This window comes from Pelodiscus sinensis, chromosome 7 (genome assembly GCF_049634645.1).
Source record: "Pelodiscus sinensis isolate JC-2024 chromosome 7, ASM4963464v1, whole genome shotgun sequence".
Classification (NCBI taxonomy): Eukaryota; Metazoa; Chordata; order Testudines; family Trionychidae; genus Pelodiscus; species Pelodiscus sinensis.
The window spans coordinates 49,050,459-49,069,076 of NC_134717.1; the positions used below are offsets into that span (position 1 = coordinate 49,050,459).

General features: G+C 40.4%; 1 protein-coding gene and 1 long non-coding RNA gene across 6 annotated transcripts in view; one reads left to right on the forward strand and one right to left on the reverse strand.

Moving 5' to 3' along the window:
• Window positions 1-18,618, forward strand: part of LOC112545553 (uncharacterized) — a 57,252-nt gene that overhangs the window by 25,347 nt on the left and 13,287 nt on the right. The window contains exon 2 of the long non-coding RNA XR_003089059.2: window positions 4,500-4,650. This is a non-coding gene — a long non-coding RNA (uncharacterized LOC112545553). The remainder of the gene's footprint in view (window positions 1-4,499; window positions 4,651-18,618) is intronic.
• PDE1A (phosphodiesterase 1A) overlaps window positions 1-18,618 on the reverse strand; it is a 290,701-nt gene that overhangs the window by 10,638 nt on the left and 261,445 nt on the right. For 2 of the 5 annotated variants that reach the window (XM_014572867.3, XM_025183939.2), the window contains 3 exons: window positions 10,595-10,864; window positions 8,755-9,042; window positions 5,222-5,726 (listed from right to left, as the gene is read on the reverse strand). The exons of 1 other annotated variant lie outside the window; for it this stretch is intronic. In XM_014572867.3, the coding sequence (XP_014428353.2) occupies window positions 5,329-5,726; window positions 8,755-9,042; window positions 10,595-10,864 (956 nt within the window). In that variant the 3' untranslated portion in view covers window positions 5,222-5,328. Of the gene's footprint in view, window positions 1-5,218; window positions 5,727-8,754; window positions 9,043-10,594; window positions 10,865-18,618 lie in introns of those variants that run through there. 2 more of the 5 variants (XM_025183938.2, XM_014572868.3) reach the window with 2 other exon arrangements.

An 18,618-nucleotide genomic window follows, 5' to 3' on the forward strand; every position in this document is an offset into this window, starting at 1 on the left:
GCAGTAGTGCTTGACTTTAAATGAACAACTGTACTATATGTAAGTAGTATTTCCCAAATTACTTTTGCTTGTATGAGAGATAGTCACGGGTACTCTGGAAGTGCACTGGAATTCCAGATGGAATGAACACTCCCTTCCCAGTTCAGAGTGAAGATAGTGATAGTGCCGTGTGATGACGGTTCTTTTGTTTGTTAAGTGCTACTATGCCCAGGTGGTGTGACATGCCCCTCTCCCTCCCCCATCCCAGCCCTCAGAGCCATGTGGAGGGGCACTCCAGTGGAGATTTAAAAGGCCCAGGCTCTGGCCACCACCACTGTCTCAGTAGCAGTAGTGGCAACTAGGAGCCTCAGGCTTTTCTGAATTGCCAATTTCTGGGGCAACTGTCCCCTTTCCCCCCATCGGTGGGGCTGACTATGTCACTACTGTGCAAGACAGTTGCTTTCACTGAATTGAAGACCCAACCCTTTGGGTATCACAAACAAACTGCACAGTTCCATGGACTTTTACTATAAAGGGATTTGAGTGCTACTCATTCACTGGAAACCTCAGCTCAAGAGTGAAATACTGTTTGCTTTCTTGAAAATGACAGACAAAATGTGTGAACAAGACATAGTGATGTTCAGCGACCATTCCATGATTTATACCAAAATACTGATCATTCTAACATTTACAGGGAATGTTATTATTCCACAATCAGCTTGATTTAGAGAGTTTGTTTTTCACAGAGTACAAGGTCTTTTACAGTATTCTAGTCATCTTCTTAGCATATTTTGGTTTGCTTTCTCTATACTAGTTGATGTCCTTTAACCTGAAGGATACATGCTAATTAAAGACTGTGAGGGCAATTTTTTAAAGTAGGTGACTATCTGCATGATAACCATTTTCCCTTTTGGTTATTCACATAGCAAGTTAGGGATTACCTGTTGATTAATGCTTTCAGCTGCCTAAAGCCGTTGACATTCTACAGATTGACTGCATCAGATAGGGCAATGAGCAATTTCTTATTCCATGGAAATGGCATAACAGCTTCAGACTTTTTGTACCCATAGAATGAGAGAGAGGAAATGCCTGAAGGATGCTAAACGTTAGTATAAAACTCATCTCTTTTCATATGTTCCTTTGCATCTTGCACTTTTTCTTTCTTTTAAATGAAGAAACCCCATTTTAAAGAAATATTTTCATAAAAATCTGTAAATTTAAAATAGCAGTTCTTCTACAGACAAAGAACCTTGAGCTGATTTACAGGACAAATGTGTATGTAAGGGTATTCCAGACACTCTTTTCCTTTACCACAGGCTTCATTTTTGTCATGTTTAGTTTTACATTGTCTATATTCTCCTCTCTTGGGGTATGTCTACACTACCCTCCTAGTTCGAACTAGGAGGGTAATGTATGCATACCGCACTTGCTAATGAAGCCCGGGATTTGAATTTCCTGGGCTTCATTAGCATAAGCGGGGAGCCGCCATTTTTAAATCCCCGCTGCTTCGAACCCCGTGCAGCGCGGCTACACGGGGCTCGAACTAGGTAGTTCGGACTAGGGTGCCTATTCCGAACTACCGGTACACCTCATTTCACGAGGAGTAACGGTAGTTCGGAATAGGAACCTAGTCCGAACTACCTAGTTCGAGCCCCGTGTAGCCGCGCTGCACGGGGTTCGAAGCAGCGGGGATTTAAAAATGGCGGCTCCCCGCTTATGCTAATGAAGCCCGGGAAATTCAAATCCCGGGCTTCATTAGCAAGTGCGGTATGCATACATTACCCTCCTAGTTCGAACTAGGAGGGTAGTGTAGACATACCCCAAGAGAGGAGAATATAGACAATGTAAAACTAAACATGACAAAAATGAAGCCTGTGGTAAAGGAAAAGAGTGTCTGGAATACCCTTACATACACATTTGTCCTGTAAATTACCCTCCTAGTTCGAACTAGCGGGGTAGTGTAGACATACCCCAGTAGAGTAAGTGTGGTTTCCTGTCAATGGTGATAATCAAAATAATAACTAATCAGGTGTTCCTTCTCATTGACATTTATATAATAAAGACAATGAAGAACATGGCAAGTTTGCAAATTGTACATTGTTAAGTTAAATGAAAAAGTATTCGATGCTTCAAGGGGAGGCTGGATGGATACTATGTCCAATGGTAACCTCAGATACACCTGAGAAGATTGAAACTATATTTCACTTTTGCTGCTGGCATACTTCATTCGTTTATGACTCCCTGGAGCCCTGAACAGGTGGCTTTTCTCAACTACCTCAGTGTTCAATTCTATGGTCATCTGTTCCAACTCACAGAGGTCCCATTGTCCTCTTTCACATCTGACTCTTAATTAACACATTGATTTGCTTTTTCCGCAAGCCCCCCTTTCCACCCAAGGCAAAAGTAGTTTTAGCAGGAAGCAAATATTGATTATTCTGATGGCCTGGCATCACATTTGTCCAGTGGGACTAGGGAGTTTACATGATGTAGAAAAGGAAACAATGCAACGGTCTCTCTTTTTCTCCTTAGTATACTCCTTAATTCCATTCTTTATTCAAACATTGTCTCTTACACTTTTGTCACCTACCAAAGAGTGTACAAAAGTCAGCATAATACACCAGACTGCAATAGACTCTGATCACTTAGTATTCTGTACTGCTGCAACTTATATCTTGCTATACTTACACTAATACCAGTAAATTGGATATGATTATGATTGATTAGAAAACAGAATTTCCATCCCATGGAAAATTCAGATATTTTGACTTTTGTTTTCATTCTGAATTGGGTGGAAAAGTCAGAATATCAAAAATGATCACAGAACAAGACATTTTAAAAATGCAGTTCAGAAATGTAAAAGCAAGATATTTGCATATTTTTGACTAAAATATTTTAAACGAAAAAAAAGGTTTTGAATTGGTATTTTGAATTAACATGAATTAAAAAGGTATTTTTAGGTAATCAAACCATTTCATTTTGTGTGGAATGTCAGCATAAAAGAAATGGTTTTGTTTTCACTATCTGAAGAGAAAATTAAAATGTTTTGGTAAAACTGACATTTTCTTAAGAAGATATAGACTTTGATGAAAACATATTTTCCAGTAAGGACATTTTCCAGATAACATTTCTCTCTCACTCCATTCCTTTTTAACCTTTATTTATTTCTCTCTAAAACAAGCACATAAACCTGAAACACCTCTCTTATCTATTGCAGTTGTATACACCCTCTTTTTTCTGCACTTTCCCAGCAAAACAAATTCTTTCTAAGCCATTTTTACCTTTAGAGAGTAAATAACTCCAATAGGGTGTAAATCAAAAGTAGGCTCTTACCAATTTCATAAACTATAGTCTGAAAGTCTCCAAAACCTGCCTGTCCTATAGGAGATTTTCTGCCATGCTGAATGAATTCCCAATTAAACTGAGTTCTTGTAAATAATGATATGCTCACTGCACATGAAATTTATGATGCAAGAGCTGTAGATGTACAACCAGGCTTTGCTGGTTTATTCCCTGGCCTCATCAGCTTTCTCAAGCTATCCAGAATCTGACTTGAGTTGGATGGAAGAACTCCAAGGAACATCTTGGTGCTCAGAAGTAGCACTGGTGGTGCAGTGGTGACGCTGAGTACAAGGTGAAGGGAAGTACAAGTTATACTTCTTATATGGGCACAATAAATAGTACTTCTCCTTGGACTCTTCCTCTAGTGCATAGCAGATGTTATATTAAAGGTGCTTCATTTTCAACCTGGTAAGGACCAAATGTAGGATGCAATGTGCGACAAGGAACCAGAACAAAGTACTGGGGGATTCATTATGTTTGTATAAGTAATCCATTCTAAAACCTCAGATTTGTGATCCTGCACCTCTGACGAACAATCTTTTACAGTCAAAGTGACAGGAGGGTCAAGTGTATGTGTCACGCTAGGGGGATCTCTCAAGAAGAGGAGGTATGCTAAGGTACACTCCCTTGCACTGCTGCTCAGACAGTGCCAGCCCAGCTCCCATCCTCACAAGGCTCAGCCTTAGAGAAGGCATAACTCAGCCCAACATCTGAGCTGGAAACAGAGGATGCTGCTGCCTCAAACCCCGTACAGTAAAAGACACAGGGAAAAATTAAGCAGCGCCTTTGTTTGCTTCTAAGTCCCCTTATTTTTCTTCACCGGAACTAGAATAAGACCCTGACCCTTACTGACTCGTTCAGCTCTGAACAGATTACGACCCTGGCGGAACCATGGAAAAGAAGGGCTACTCACCCACTACTCCTCGCTGCAATCACATAAATTGGTGAGGGGCATGGATTGGGAAGAATTCCAGCTCTGTGGACATGACAAGTGGCTGGGCCTACAGGAGGAAGGAGGGGCAAAGGGAAAGGGGAGCAAGCTGATCCATGAAATGGAGTGGGGTACCATATTCCTTCCTCCGAACAAGGAAAAATAGGGGATGCACTGCGATTCTCAGAGCCCCAATTCATTCTCTAGTCTTTCCTGGGGCAATAGAGTCACATGTTACCTTTTACTCCAGACAGGTTGAGAACATAGTCGAGCCCATCATAAGCCCTGTGTGTGGAGGTTTAGATGTGGGGAATCATGTACAATACTCCAGGGGAGAGAGTTGGAGACCCATGTACATGCAAAGACGTGAAGGACCCTGAGCCCAGAAGGAATAGTTAGAGGTAACTTTCTTCTTGGTAATGCCATTCTTTTAAAGCTTTGTAAGTTAAACTGAAATATCTCACAATACCTTCCTTCCACTTAGATCAAATCCACTGTTGCTTGGACACCTTGAAATTGGTGATCATATGATCATCAGAGTGCAGGCCACAAACCCTTTTTGTTTTTATCATATTGCTCATCATGTATCTCCTTTAGCTATTCCATTCCCTTTCCCCCTCAACATTCCACATTTTGATCTTCCTTGCTAACAAAATGGCAACTTTTCATCCCTATTTTCATTACCAGACTACATCTGCTTTAAAGTGGTTACAACAAATAGTTGAAGTTGTATTCATTTTTAGTACAAATAATGTGGTTCATGGAGTTATGATCAGAAGTGTTTATAATATGTGAGAAGCTCTGTAATAGCCAAAGCAGAATTACCTCTTCAAAAAGAAAATGGCAAGCAGTTTCTACAGAGTTTATATAATTTCCTAGTTACTAAAACTTCTGTACCTGCATATACAGATCTTCATAATTTTGGTATTTTGGCCAAATAATTTACTATTAAATATCAAATACTTAATATAAAAAAAAGTTAAATTTATTCATGTCAAATGTTTTTTATTTGATGACATTTCAATTTCTACACATGCCTGAGGAAGGGGCATTCCTAAACTGCAGGCTTGGACAACTACTTAATTGGATATTTTATGAATGTCAAAACTTAATAGAGATGTAACAGACACGGCGGCAGCTCCACCCTCTGGCACTTCGATAGACTGATCTGTGTTTTGTGAAGTGATATTACCATTCAGCGGATCAGTGGGCTGTGTTTCTTGCTGTGCCTCGGTGAGATCTTTCTGGTTTGGATCAGAATTAGTGAATTGCTCTGAGCTGGAAGCACTAGGTGGACAGTCGAAAGTTATAACTTGTAGGACGAAGGTACTGGGAGTGGAGTTTGTTGATAAAGGCATGTCATCGCTTCCCTGACTACTCTCATTTTGTGTCCTTGTTGTTTCCTCCTGTAATTGTGCATCTGCAGGTTTTCTGCTTTGGTCTTTTTTCTGTTCACCAACATTTCTCACAAGTTCTTCTACAGAAAAGAAACAAAATATGATAATTAGATATGGGATATATGCTCCAGTTGCTTTGATTTCTAAGCAATGGCTCTGTTCTAGAATTGGACTTGGAAACACTGTTCCCAGGGGAACTCTCACTTTTAGCATGAAGGCATGTGCACTAGTTTGTTTGGAGGGGTTCAAATTCTGATCTCGGTTACACAGATGCAGCAGAAGGGGTGGAGGCAGGATTGATCTTTAATAAGTACTCCCATCTGCAGTTTTCTGGGAAAAGCAGGGCACACTTCGAGTGGGAAAGGATGGAAACAGGATGAGATGACTGTTGAGGGCAGTGCCACTTAGCAAAGCTGTTTATGGCAGCGACGCTGGAGGGAGCAGAGCTCAGCAGCTCCTGAGACAGGTAGAACAGGAAGGGCCTTGCAGAAAAAAGGGAGGGAAGAGAGATGTGGAAGCTCTGGAGGAGAAGGAATGAACCGTGGAAGGAGGAAGAAGGCAGCAGGGAATGAGACAAAGAAAGAGAACCCAAGATGGAGAGAGTTTTAGGGTGTTAATACACATTTGTGCTATGACAGTAACAACAGCAACAGTAGGGAGAGGAGACAAATCTCAAGGGAATAGTGCCTCAGGGGATAGACAGGAAGAAAAGGGAGAGACTGATTCAGGAGGCCAAAGCACAGTTGCAAGAAGTGATCTGGAGATAGGGAAAGCAAGATTGGGGAATGGCACAGAACTGAGAAAAGGGAAGTTCAGGAGGACAGCTCTTAGGTGTGAAAAAGAGAGTTTGGTAGCAGGAACTGGAGGAGAGAGACAGCAGGGGGTAGAGAAAATTATATGGGAGGGGGCAAAGTACACTTTAGTAGTGGGGATGGAAGGACTGAAAAGAAGAGGGCCAAATGTCAGATGAGGGCTGTTTTCCCTATTATGAGAACACCTGCCGTTTCCTGTCCTTGGGTTCCGTTTTCAGATCCTTTGATATTCCTATGACAGATGTAAAGTATCCCCAGTTCTCTAAACTGATGAGCAACAGAATTTGAACTGTAACTCTATGAACTCTCTACAGATTACTGTGTGATTTCCCAAGCCCAAAGTTGTCACTATTATTGAAGGAGGAAAGCAAGACCCATTCCCAGCAATGTTGTTCAATTTCTCTTAGCACAATATTGCTAGCCTGACAGAGAACACAACTTAGCTGTGTGAGTGTTCAAACCTAAACTGAGGCCCAAACTGATCACATAGTATTATGGAAAGCAAGAAGAAGTATCTGTGCAGCATATACTGTAATCACATTACCATTATAAGTGGACTTCATCACCTTCATACCAATCCTCCGAGCACATTCCTTTGGAGTGCAATATGGCCCAGGACATGGGAAGTAGAAAAATGCTCTCTCCAAATCTGAGACTGGTTCACTACGTGTTTCTTATATATGGAAATTTGAACAAATAGGTTGGAAGTTTGAACAAGTAAGTGCTTCCCCTTCTTTGTCAGTTGTTATGATTTTTTTAAGCCGATTATAGATTTTAAAAAGGGAGGAGATTCACGTTTGGTTTATCAATCCAAACATTAGAGAACCAGGAAATTTTTCCTGGATTCTGTATCTGAAGGGAATTTTGATCTCTGAATAATTGTTGCTTCTTCAAGGGATTGCTGCAGAACTGCTAGACAGAACTGGTTGCATTAAAAAAAATACAAAATCTGTATGTGCAGTTTGGTAGCAATTTTCATGTAGGTATACCAAGTTATATTAATTAAAGCAGCTGTCATTCATGGCATAATCTACCTAAGGCTTTTGTCTCAAACAAACTAATTTACATATCATACTTGCTGATGAATGAATGCTTCCATATGGCAGAGCTACAAGCATTTTCCTTGATTTTTATCAGAAAGCCAAGGAAATTCCAAGACAAATAACGATATTTAAGTTGTATCAATAAACTGAGGAAAACCCGTAAAAGAATATTGAACTATAAAATAAATCAGAAAACAGAAAGAATGGGCATTATACATTACTAGAAGAGAGGAGGTATGTGCCATTAACATCATTCAAATAATCTTAACCTGTCCTGATTGTAAACAAACTGAAAATAATCCTCTTCTTATAACACAGTATGGGAGCAAAGTTAAGGTTAAATGTTCTTTAAAAGTCATTTCAGTACTTTCCATTTTTTAAATTCATGTTAATCTATGATTTCTAACTTTGAGGATGTTATATTCCATATTATTTTAAGATGTTTCACATTTAAATTTCTACTACTTTAAAGAAGGAACAGTAATTCAACTCAGGGTTCAGAATGTTTTCTGCCTAGGAAAAAGATGAAAAAATAGTTTTTTCACACCTGAGATAGTATTTCAGGAAAAATACAGACTGGAAGAGTAGTTCATGATGTCACTACTGATGCCTATACTGCTCAAGTTCATATCAGAACTTGATCTTTTGAAATATTTTCACCTTCAATACTCTCACACATCTCATCCTGTCCATTAAAAAACTGAGCATCTTAGAGGTTGCCATCAAAAGTCCAGCATTTGCTGACAGTTTTCACTCAACAGAACCCAAAATTCCACTGTATGTTCAGCTCCTTAGAACTGAAAATAAGAACCTGAATTTTCAGTGGAATTTTGGGTACTGTTGAGTGAAAACTGTTGGCAAATGTTGGATTTTCAATGACAACATCTATATGTCTGCTCAGCCTGATAACTAAAACAAATCTGGTATTCTTACCTTAACAAGCACACAATTATTTGAATATTATCACAAATTGATTAGGGTCTGATTATATTATTATCTTTGGTCACCCATTAGCTAATTTGCTAACTTAATTCATACAGTATATTTGATAGGAATGGGACTGTACCCTATTAATGATAAAACTCCCATTGGCTACAGTGACACCTAAGATAGGCTGATAGCATATTCACCCTGCAAAGCCTGTGTGTGCTACATATATTTTTTCCACCGTTAGAGGAAGGAGCCAGAGCTCCACCAAGATTTATGCTACAACTTTTGCTTAAAATCAGTCCTGAAATCTGACTAGTGATTACCATTCCACAGTGATAAAATCTCCATGTCACTCTTAGTTAAATCTGCCTGAAAAAAAGAAAAGTTAGCAGTCTGTTCTTCAAAAGTTTTGTCAGGGTAATCACGGAGCTGGGCTAATGGTTGGGATTCAGGTTCAGGATAGTCAGGTATAAATTCCTCAATGATGATATCATCGCTCTCATTTGGACCCAGACTCCTTGTTCTTGGTATCATGTCTCTCATCTCTTGCATATCTGACTCTATGTCCCGACCCTCCTTATTCCATGCAGGCTCATTCCCTATGAAATCCACTGCAAAACAGGAATAGAAAGAGAAGAAAAAACTAGGAATCCTTAGTTAATAGCATGCCTCAGCTATTTGTATGCTAGTGAGAAAATATAGACTGTTCCTTTCCATAATTATTAAACATATTCCTGGGTTAATTAGGAGCTCTATATTATATGGGAGGTCTAACAAAAACCCATGATCTGTAGTGTCTGCTGCTTGGTATCCAGCTCACTGACTCCGCCTTATCCGATCCCACTGCTGGGACAGATCCATTAGTTTCTAAATGAGAATGGGGTTCGGATTGGGGCTATTTGGTGATTTAACCCAGACGAGACAAAGGTAGCAGTGGCAACATGGGCACCAATTGCCTGGGTGCTCTAGGAATGGAGCATCCATGGGAGAAAATGGTGGGTGCAACACCCTAACAGCATCTCCTGCCTGCTGGTGATACTGCTGATCAGCACCTCCTTCCTCAGTGCCTCCTGCCCTCTGCAAATCTGCTGTTCTGTGGTGTGCAGAAGGTCCTGGGAGAAATGGAGGTGGCACAAGGAGGGCACACTCAGGGGAGAGGGTGGAATAGGGTGGGAAGAGGTGGGAGAAAGTGGGGCTGGAAGAGGAGAGAGGGCAACGTGGAGGGTAGGAAGAAGCAGGGTGCAATAGGGCCTTGGGCTAAGGGATGGAGTGAGGGCAGAGCCTGGGGTGGAGCTGGGTGCGGGAGTATCTCCCTGCATATTAGAATATCGGCACCTATGCTTGATAGGACAAGAGAATTAGACTAGCCTGATATGTTGGTCAGACCAGTGACCAACAAGTGTTCTGATTTCATAGCAGAGCCCCTGGCATTAGCCTCATCTCGGTGGATGGGCTGGCAAACGACACCAGTCACCCTGCAGCACAGCTTTGTGCAGTGTGAGATTCTTCCCCTGTAACGGCTCCCCCTCCCATTGACAGCCAGAACTCTAGTAAAGGTCCCACATAGACACCTTGAAATCATACCCAGCTCTCTCGTGGGCTTCTTTAGAATGCGGTCACTCCCTAGATTAGTGGAGGTACAACTGAACAAAAAAAGGGCTTGGATCACTACAGAGCATTTGAGAAATGATCTATTTTTCAGGGAGAATACTGCAGTCTCTGAAATGGGTTGTTTTGAAAATAAGATATTAAAACATCCCAACCTGTTTTCAGGTAAACTGCATAGTGATTTCTTATGGAGCTTCTTTTAAATGAAGTTGGCTGTGTCCGAACCTATTTCTGTAGAAACCCTTAGCCCAATCCTTAATGGAAGGTCATGAATCCCAGTGGTGAAATAGGTGGTAACTTGACTATTTCACTGAAATCTTGAAACTTCATTGAATTGTTGTTTGCAGTGAATCAAAGGAATCAACTAGTATTACAGGTCATCTGACATCTTACTCAGCCCTTAAAACAAGACTACAGGAAAATATGAACTCTGTTCAAGAGCTAGATCCCTTCAGGAACTAATACCCACTTGCAGTTATGCATAAACACAATATCTATTGCTAGATTTATTAGCAATTGATCCATGTGGAAAAGTGGTTAATGACTAAGGATTACCATATGATTCTGTGGTCTCCATAATATCACTGTCCTGTTGCCGTAGAAGCTCTGGGTCTATATTATAAACTAACAAGTTGATTTCCATTGGCTCATCTGCATGACTATCAGGAGACTGTGGTATAGGATTTGTTGGTGGAGCTGAGAAAGGACAAGGTTTACTAGACTGCACAGAACCTTCTCTATGACTTGATGCTGTCTCCTGCATTCCTACATCTGTTTTTTTACTGTCTTGGTCTTTGCGTCTTTTACTTTCTTTTCCTGATATGTCTGTAGGAAGGTGAATGAAAGAGAGATGTAAACTTGCAACCACTCATTTGTAGAATAATGATCTTACATTTATAAGATGCATTCTGGTTAATGTTATTGCACCATTAAAATGTCTATGAACAAATGTGCCTGAGTGCATGTGGAGAAAACAAAAATGTAAATTGCAGTAAAGCAGTACATCTAGATTCAGCCTATACTGCAACTAGTTAACAATAATTAATTTTTATACTGAAAAACTCCAATAAGTACAATTTTTGATTAATCAAATGATTGTTCCTTTACATATTGTAGAAGATAGCTAAAATAACTAAATTTGTTTACTTAATATCACCAGTGGCACTGAAGCAAATTAAACCTAATAGTTTACCAAATACCTATTAATGTCACTCCTGATCTCTGTCAACGGGAATGCAATTGGGTTTACAGCCTCTATAAAACCTTGGATATGCGTGATATCATCTTCATCATCTAGTTCATATTTTTATAGGCTTCTAAACACTTGTATGTCAAAAATTTGTGATCTAGAATCAATATTGTGAGTATAACAAATGTCTTACTAGAACAAAGCTATAGATTTTTGCATTAGTGACATATTTATGAACATGTTTTTCATGAAACTACATCACAGTGAATCACCTCCACTCATCTTCCCTATGAAAAATTACACAAAGCTCATGGCCAAGCAAAATAATTTTTTTTTTTTAAGGAAATCTCAACTCTATTCTAGGGCCTTCATATTCCTCTTCTCCACGCAGTCCTATCTTTAGCACACACAAAAACTTGCCATTGTCTGCACAAACTCCATGGAAACTGGTGGTTAGAAGTCCTGTGAATTGTAGCTCATAAAAGCTTATGCCCTAATACCCTGACTAATTCGTTACACTTTAGAATGCCACAAACTCCTTGCAGTTTTTGCTGAGACAGACAAGCACGTCTACCAGTCTGAAACCTGAGCATACCTGACAATGGTCCACATTGAATTGTGTCCTGTGTTAATGATTAACTACAACTTCAAGTCTACCAACTATCAGTGAATACTTTCTGAAAACTTCTTAACTTGGCATGGATAAGAGCACATTTTACAGATGATAGATAGATACAGACAGACAGACATTATTGTCCATGGTATATTTTAATAATCTGGTGCACGTTAATTAAATAATATTGGACAAAACAAAAGGAAGTTTCTAGGATATTCCCTAGTAATACTTTTTTTAAAAAGAAGCCAAGTGGCATTTCTGCATATGAGTGATTTATTATTGTAATATACTGGGAATTTAAAAAATACATAGCCAAAATATTTTAGCAATACAATTTATTTTTTTCAAAAAAAATCAGCCACTGCGATTCTAATGCTATCACTCCAGAATCAAAGCAATTATGATGGAAACTGGCATAGTCTTGAATTGCACTACTGTCAAACATGAAGAAAGATGAGAAAACTATCGACAATTATTCTTTACCATCGAAATCAGTGAAATAACATTGCAATAACATAATATGTTATTTATGTAGGCTGACCACAAAGTAATTCTATATGCTGTATATTCATAGGAACTTAAAATGAAATTAAAGGGATAAACGTCCCATAAGACACAAAGTAAGCTCCAGTGAAATTTAAACTAACAAACTTATTTTATGGAAAGTTTATCATTGTGTCTAAGTCATTCTGACTGTCTTTCACCACTTTCAATGCTAGCAATAAATGTCAGTATCTCATAGCTATTTATACCTTCCCACGTCCAGGTTATGAAACAAGTTTAATCACAGTATGTGACATTACAAAGGCCATAAATTCCACTGCAACCTGCGTAATCCATGGTGCTTTCAATGTCACAGCCTAACATTATACATTTTGGGCTACTTCAGTTCTGAGGATTTCATAGACAAAGTATTTTTAAAGGTTAGTTTAAACTTATTTGTGCATTGAATGCCCTTCTATTGTAGCTATTATTTATTACTGTTGCACTTAGGATCCCAATCAGGGATCCTATTGCACTAGATGCTGCACAAACATGGAACAAAAAGCCAGTTCCAGTGCTAAAGAATTTACAATCTGAGTATAGACAAAAGATAACAGATGGATATAAACTCACCCCACAAATGAGTATAAGGAAACAATGTGACATTTTGGTCTGTAAGACATGCAGTGGTCTCAGAACGCCAGCAACCTAACTGTTGTCAAGTTTTTTGTAGGCCTCATGACAAAGATGAGTTCAAAGGAGGGTTTTGGAGGAGAATAATTACTTTGTTTTGAGGATGTTTACAGGAAGTTTCTCCCATGCATAAGGAGCTGCTTGATTAATGGAGGCATTCAGAAAGTGAACAGAAAGTGGGGCTTAATTCTGCTTTTATTTTTGCTTTGAGAGTTTTAAAGTGGCAGTTAATTAAAAAGCCCAGGCAATTCATAATAATTTAAAAAGCAGAAGAAATATTTAATAAGAAGCATATTTTGGAAAGAGTTGTTCATGGCTAAATAATTATCCATTTGGAATGGTATAGCTTTTAGTTTCACAATAATTATCGATAAATTATGGTATGGAACACTTAGAAGGACAATGGACATGTCTATAACCTGTCAGCAAATAGCACACGACAGGTTTCCTCTAAGATGGCAAACAGATGTTGAAAAACCACTTTTAATAATCAAGCTAACAAGGTGGTTAAATAAGAATCATTAACAGATGAATCATTTTGGGGAAATTATTATTAGGGCTGCTTCAAAAAATGTCCATGAAAATTGGGTTTTTAACTGACTACATTTTTTCACATATAAGGTCTGTTTTGTGCAGAAAATTTTGGTTTTTTTGTTTAACAACATGATTGCCAAAAATGTAAAAGCTGAAAACCAAAATCTTTCAACTGGAAATTTTCTCTTTGGTTACATGGCAACAGTGCCTCCTGGTAGTTGAGTCTGATGAGGCTGGGCTTCTGTAAGACTCTATACTTCAAAATAATACACTGGAACCCCAATATTAACCATGGTACTATTACTATGGTACGTTTGGTACAAAGCAAGCCTTGCAAGGTATCATTTTTAAAGTCCTAATCTTTGTTGGATTTTATGTATTATCACGGTATGTGAAGTTATGAAGTGTTACTGAAATATACTGAGAAGTTGGGAACATCCATAACCATTCTTTCAGATACAACAAAGAAGTATCCATTAATAGCCTGATGGCATTAATGACTCCAACATATGATCCACTGTCCTAGAGCCTTCTCAGAAAGACCAGGCAGGCAATGGAATCTGCCTGACCAATGAGGGCCACAAACCCCCACATCATAGCAAAGATCTTTCCAAATCTTTCTCATAAGAAAATATGAAAGTCAGTGGCATCACTTGGCCTCTCTCCTTCCCATCTCTCTTGTTCTTCCCCAATCCCTGGAGGGAAATCTGGAAGACAAAGATTTTGAACTGGAAGGTGGTCCCAGTTTGGGTACTGAACATCTGAGACCTGCGTGTGCCATCTGTCAGATGGAGACACTACTTGATTCAAATTCTATTTAGTTTGAAGAATTTAGGCTGCACAATTATTTTTATTTCATAAGTAACCAACTTTTGTTTTGACACTTGTCACTTACAGTCTATCTTTCTGTCATTAATAAACATGTTTTATACTTTATCTAAAACCGTGCTTTAGCTGAAGTGCTTGGGATATCTCAGCTTACTTTATAAAGGGTAGTGTGTGTCCACTCCACAGTGAGGGAATGATGAACTGGAGAATAAATTTATACCAGCCAGGCCTCTGACCAGTGCAAGACTAGAGAGTTTTGGGGTGAGAGACAGAGGAACTAGGTGGGGACTGACTGGAGCCTTGTTATTGTTTAGTTCATGAGTGGCTGGAAGAGCATTCATGTACCTCAGTTAGGTGCATCCTTGCCAGTGGATGGCTATGGAAGTGCAGTGCCTGCAAGAGATGTATATAACTTGACATCAGCTCTGCAGTGTGATGACCAATGTAGGTTGGTGGGAGAGAGCTCAGTCTCACAGTGCGGGTTTTTCTCTGGGGACTCTTTCACAGCTTCCCAACCAGACTTTATCTCCCAGGGTACAGCATGACTATGGAACTCCCATGAAGCACCACTTTCCCTCACCCAGAGAGGATACCATGTTGCATTGTGTACTCTTTGGAGAATGAGGGGAGTGTGGAGCACCCATGTTATAACTCCTAAGAGGCAGCATGTCATTGTTTCAAAATCAAAATATTTCAGTTTTTGATTCTTTTGCTGAAAAGCCAACTGCAATGGGGAAAAAGGGATTTTCTGACCAGCTCTAGTTATTATAAGTCATCTTTTGTGAACAATGATCTGGCCTTGATGCTTCCATTGCCATTCTTTTAAATAAGACATCTTATAGTACTGTAATCTATATAACCATGTTTTATAATATTCACTAAGTAAAAAACAGTCACGGTGTGGGAAATAAGGCACTACTTCATTGGATGTACACACTGTGGAGCATTAACTTAAATCTGCAAGGCTACATCTATATTGGCAAGATTTTGTGCAAATACTCTTTAACGCAAGAGTTTTTGCGTTAGAGTATTCGAGTAAGAAAGCGTCTGCAGTGGCATGTGCCTTTGCACAAAAGATGTGCTTTTGCTCAAGAGCATTCATGCCAGTGTAGATGCTGTCTTGTGCAAGAAAGCTCCGATGGCCATTTTAAATATCGGGCTTTCTTGCGCAAGAAATTGATATTGCCTGTCTACACTGGCCTCTTGCGCAAGAACAGTTGCTCAAGAGGGCTTATCCCTGAGCGGGAGCATCAGAGTATTTGTGCAAGGAGCACTGATTTCATTCATTACAACGTCAGTGTTCTTGAGCAAATACTCACAGGCAGTATAGACGGGTGACAAGATTTTGCGCAAAAGCAACTGCTTTTGCGCAAAATCTTGCCAATGTAGATGTAGCCCAAGAGTCCAGCATCATCCAGGCAGAGCATTGTTTCTTCAAAGAAATCAGAATGGACTAATTAAGTTCAGTGGAGTTATACCAGGCCCATCAAAGGAGATGAAGGGTGGAAATCGGACAATTTCCCTAGGGTGTGGCAATTCAAAGGAACCTGGGACTCCGGCCCCAAGCTGGAGTGCCAGGCCAAAGTGTTGGGCTGCGTGCTCTGGGCAGCACTGAGTGCTAGATACCTTTGGCCCCATCCTTTCTGCCCTTGGCCCTGCCACTTCCAGGGTCCCTCCCCCACGTTGCCCAGGGGTCTGTGGAGGCTGTCAGCTCTGCTGAGTTACACCATGAGGGAATTTGGCCCAGTGTGTGAATTTAGTGTACATAAGAGATGCCAGATTGAATTGCTTGGAGAATGAAGTCTTCTGTCCTCCACCGCAAATGAACAATGCTAAGGCCAGCAGCTATGTAAAGTTCCCCATACTGCCCCACTCATGTGCCTTATTCTTCTCAGTTCAGTCAGAAGGTGAGAAACAGCAGTCTGCTGCAGTAGAGGGGACATTGAACTGTCAGTCAGTCTCTAGAACTGACTCCAACTTAACCTCCAACTGTGCTTCCATTTCCCATCTGCCAAATGCAGATAATTGTTTTCAGTGACGATCTCAAGAGAGTAATGAGGGATGGTGGGTGAGGTAATACCTTTCATCGGATCAGCTTCTACTTGCGAAAGAGACACGGTCAGCATAGCTCAAAACTGTATCTTTCATTAACAGAACTTAGTCCATTAAAAATATCTTCTGACCTACCATTTTGCTCAAATGCAGACAATTGTAGTTACTCATCTTTGTGCTTTTTGGTCTATGGATGTGAAGAGAACAATGCACATGCTTGATATGACTGATTGTTTTTGTGGAACTGTATATTCAGTTGATAACTGATTCCTCCATTTACTGACATATTAGCTAATAAACCCTAAATCCAAAACCAAAGAAAAATGTTGATTTGCAATTTAATTTTTATGTGAAAATCTGTGCTTCAATGTCTTTGTTCTTAGAATAGCTAGACTATATAGGTGATCTTATGTAGTATTTTTAACCTTTTATCGTGACATTTGTGTTATTTCTTGCTTTCTCAATAGATCAATAATTCTCAGTCCCTAAGATCAATTTAGAGTTCATTTACTCTAATGGAACAACCTATACAACTTGTCTGGGTGTCTTTACAGTCAAATTGTTATCAAGTATCATTAATGCAATTATTAGCTGCCATCCCTGCTAGCTCTTGACGTATGCACAAGATTGAATAGTCTCTATTATAAAAGTGCTGAAGTGAACAAAGACACATTATATAGTGATTAGGGGTTTGGAATATTAATTAAACATCAAGGCTTTCAAATTAGAATCCCAGATGTTTGATCATTATGATAATCCACTGTTAACTGCATCCCCTTAAAGGCCTCAGAAACATTCCACTAATCCTTCAGTGGTGAAAGGTTGAAGACCCTTAGGCTATAGAGCACTGTGCTCCTATGCCATCAGTTATAGAAGACATGGCCTTTTTAGCAAAATAGAGTCATTCATTTAGTGGGCCTTCTGTTCAAGAAGCTTTTGAACAGCTGTCTAAGTAGGTTGTGTGTAAACACTTTCCTTACCAACAGGGGTCCTTTGCAAGATAAAGCACTTTCTCCCCACACAAGCTGTTTACTATGAATCAGTAGTCTAGTGAGTTAGTAACTATCTTTTCACAATGGGGCAGCACAAGCAGCCCTGACTGCTGATAGAGCTTCATGCAAGCTGCCCAGGGCAACACTGCCACCAGCTGGGCCTGGATTCCCTGCTCCGTTTTGCCTCACCCAGGTATTCAGCTCACACTGTTAGCCCCGAGACCTAGACAGAGTTGCCTTCTAGCCAGTGCTGTAGCTTCCAGATAACGTCGCAGCCTGGTAGGGGACAAGAGACAGTGACTTCAAATCTTACTCAGGAGTTTTTAATTTCCTTCCTTTTTAAAAATCGAATTCCATTTGCGCCTGTTTATTATTATTTTTAAGAGGCCATTCCTCCCAAGCCTGTGTTTGGAAAGCAGTGTCTTGTGTGTGCAAAGTCTATAGGCAGGAGTGCAGATGGCCCTTTTTAGCAGCAGAAGTGTTACTGCCACAGTGAGCTTGCAAAGCACGTATGGAGAACCCTGCTAACAGCAGAAATGGTTGCTAGAACAGAACGTCCATGATAACAGAGATACCCACCTTAATAATACATCCAGCTCTGTGTGATTTATAATAAACTATGGGGCTGTGCCCCCTGCTCATTACGCATGCCACCACCTCCTCTGGCCACTATGTGCACCAACGCCCTCCCTCTGACTGGCCGCTCCGCATGCCAACTCTCCCCCCTCCCTCCCCGGCTGCTTTTGCTTTGCTGAGAAAGCCTGTTGACGCGGATGGTATGATGACATCATTCTGTCGCCCACCATATCGGCCCTGCCCTACCTCTTCACCCCCCAGCTGTCTCTCGCTCTCTGCCACCATACTCCAGGACCGTCCACACTGAGGAAGTTGCGCAGCCAAAGGGGCGTGATGGGACTGTAGGCAGGGGGCGCTCCAAGGGAAAATCCGCAAAAATCCCATCCTGTGGCCTTGCTGCCTCTACTTTGGCAGCAGGAGGAATTGGCAGGAGCCTGCCCCTCCCTGGTAGGGGCTTCATTCTTCCTCTTGGGCAAAGAAAAATCAAAACAAACAAAAAAGCCCATGTCAAGTCCCCAACGTCTCCGGGCCCCACAGGAGCAGCTGCCGCTCTGCTTTCCTGGCATTCCAGGGCTGTGACTGTGCTCGGTGGCAGCTTCAGCCCCACACTGCACAC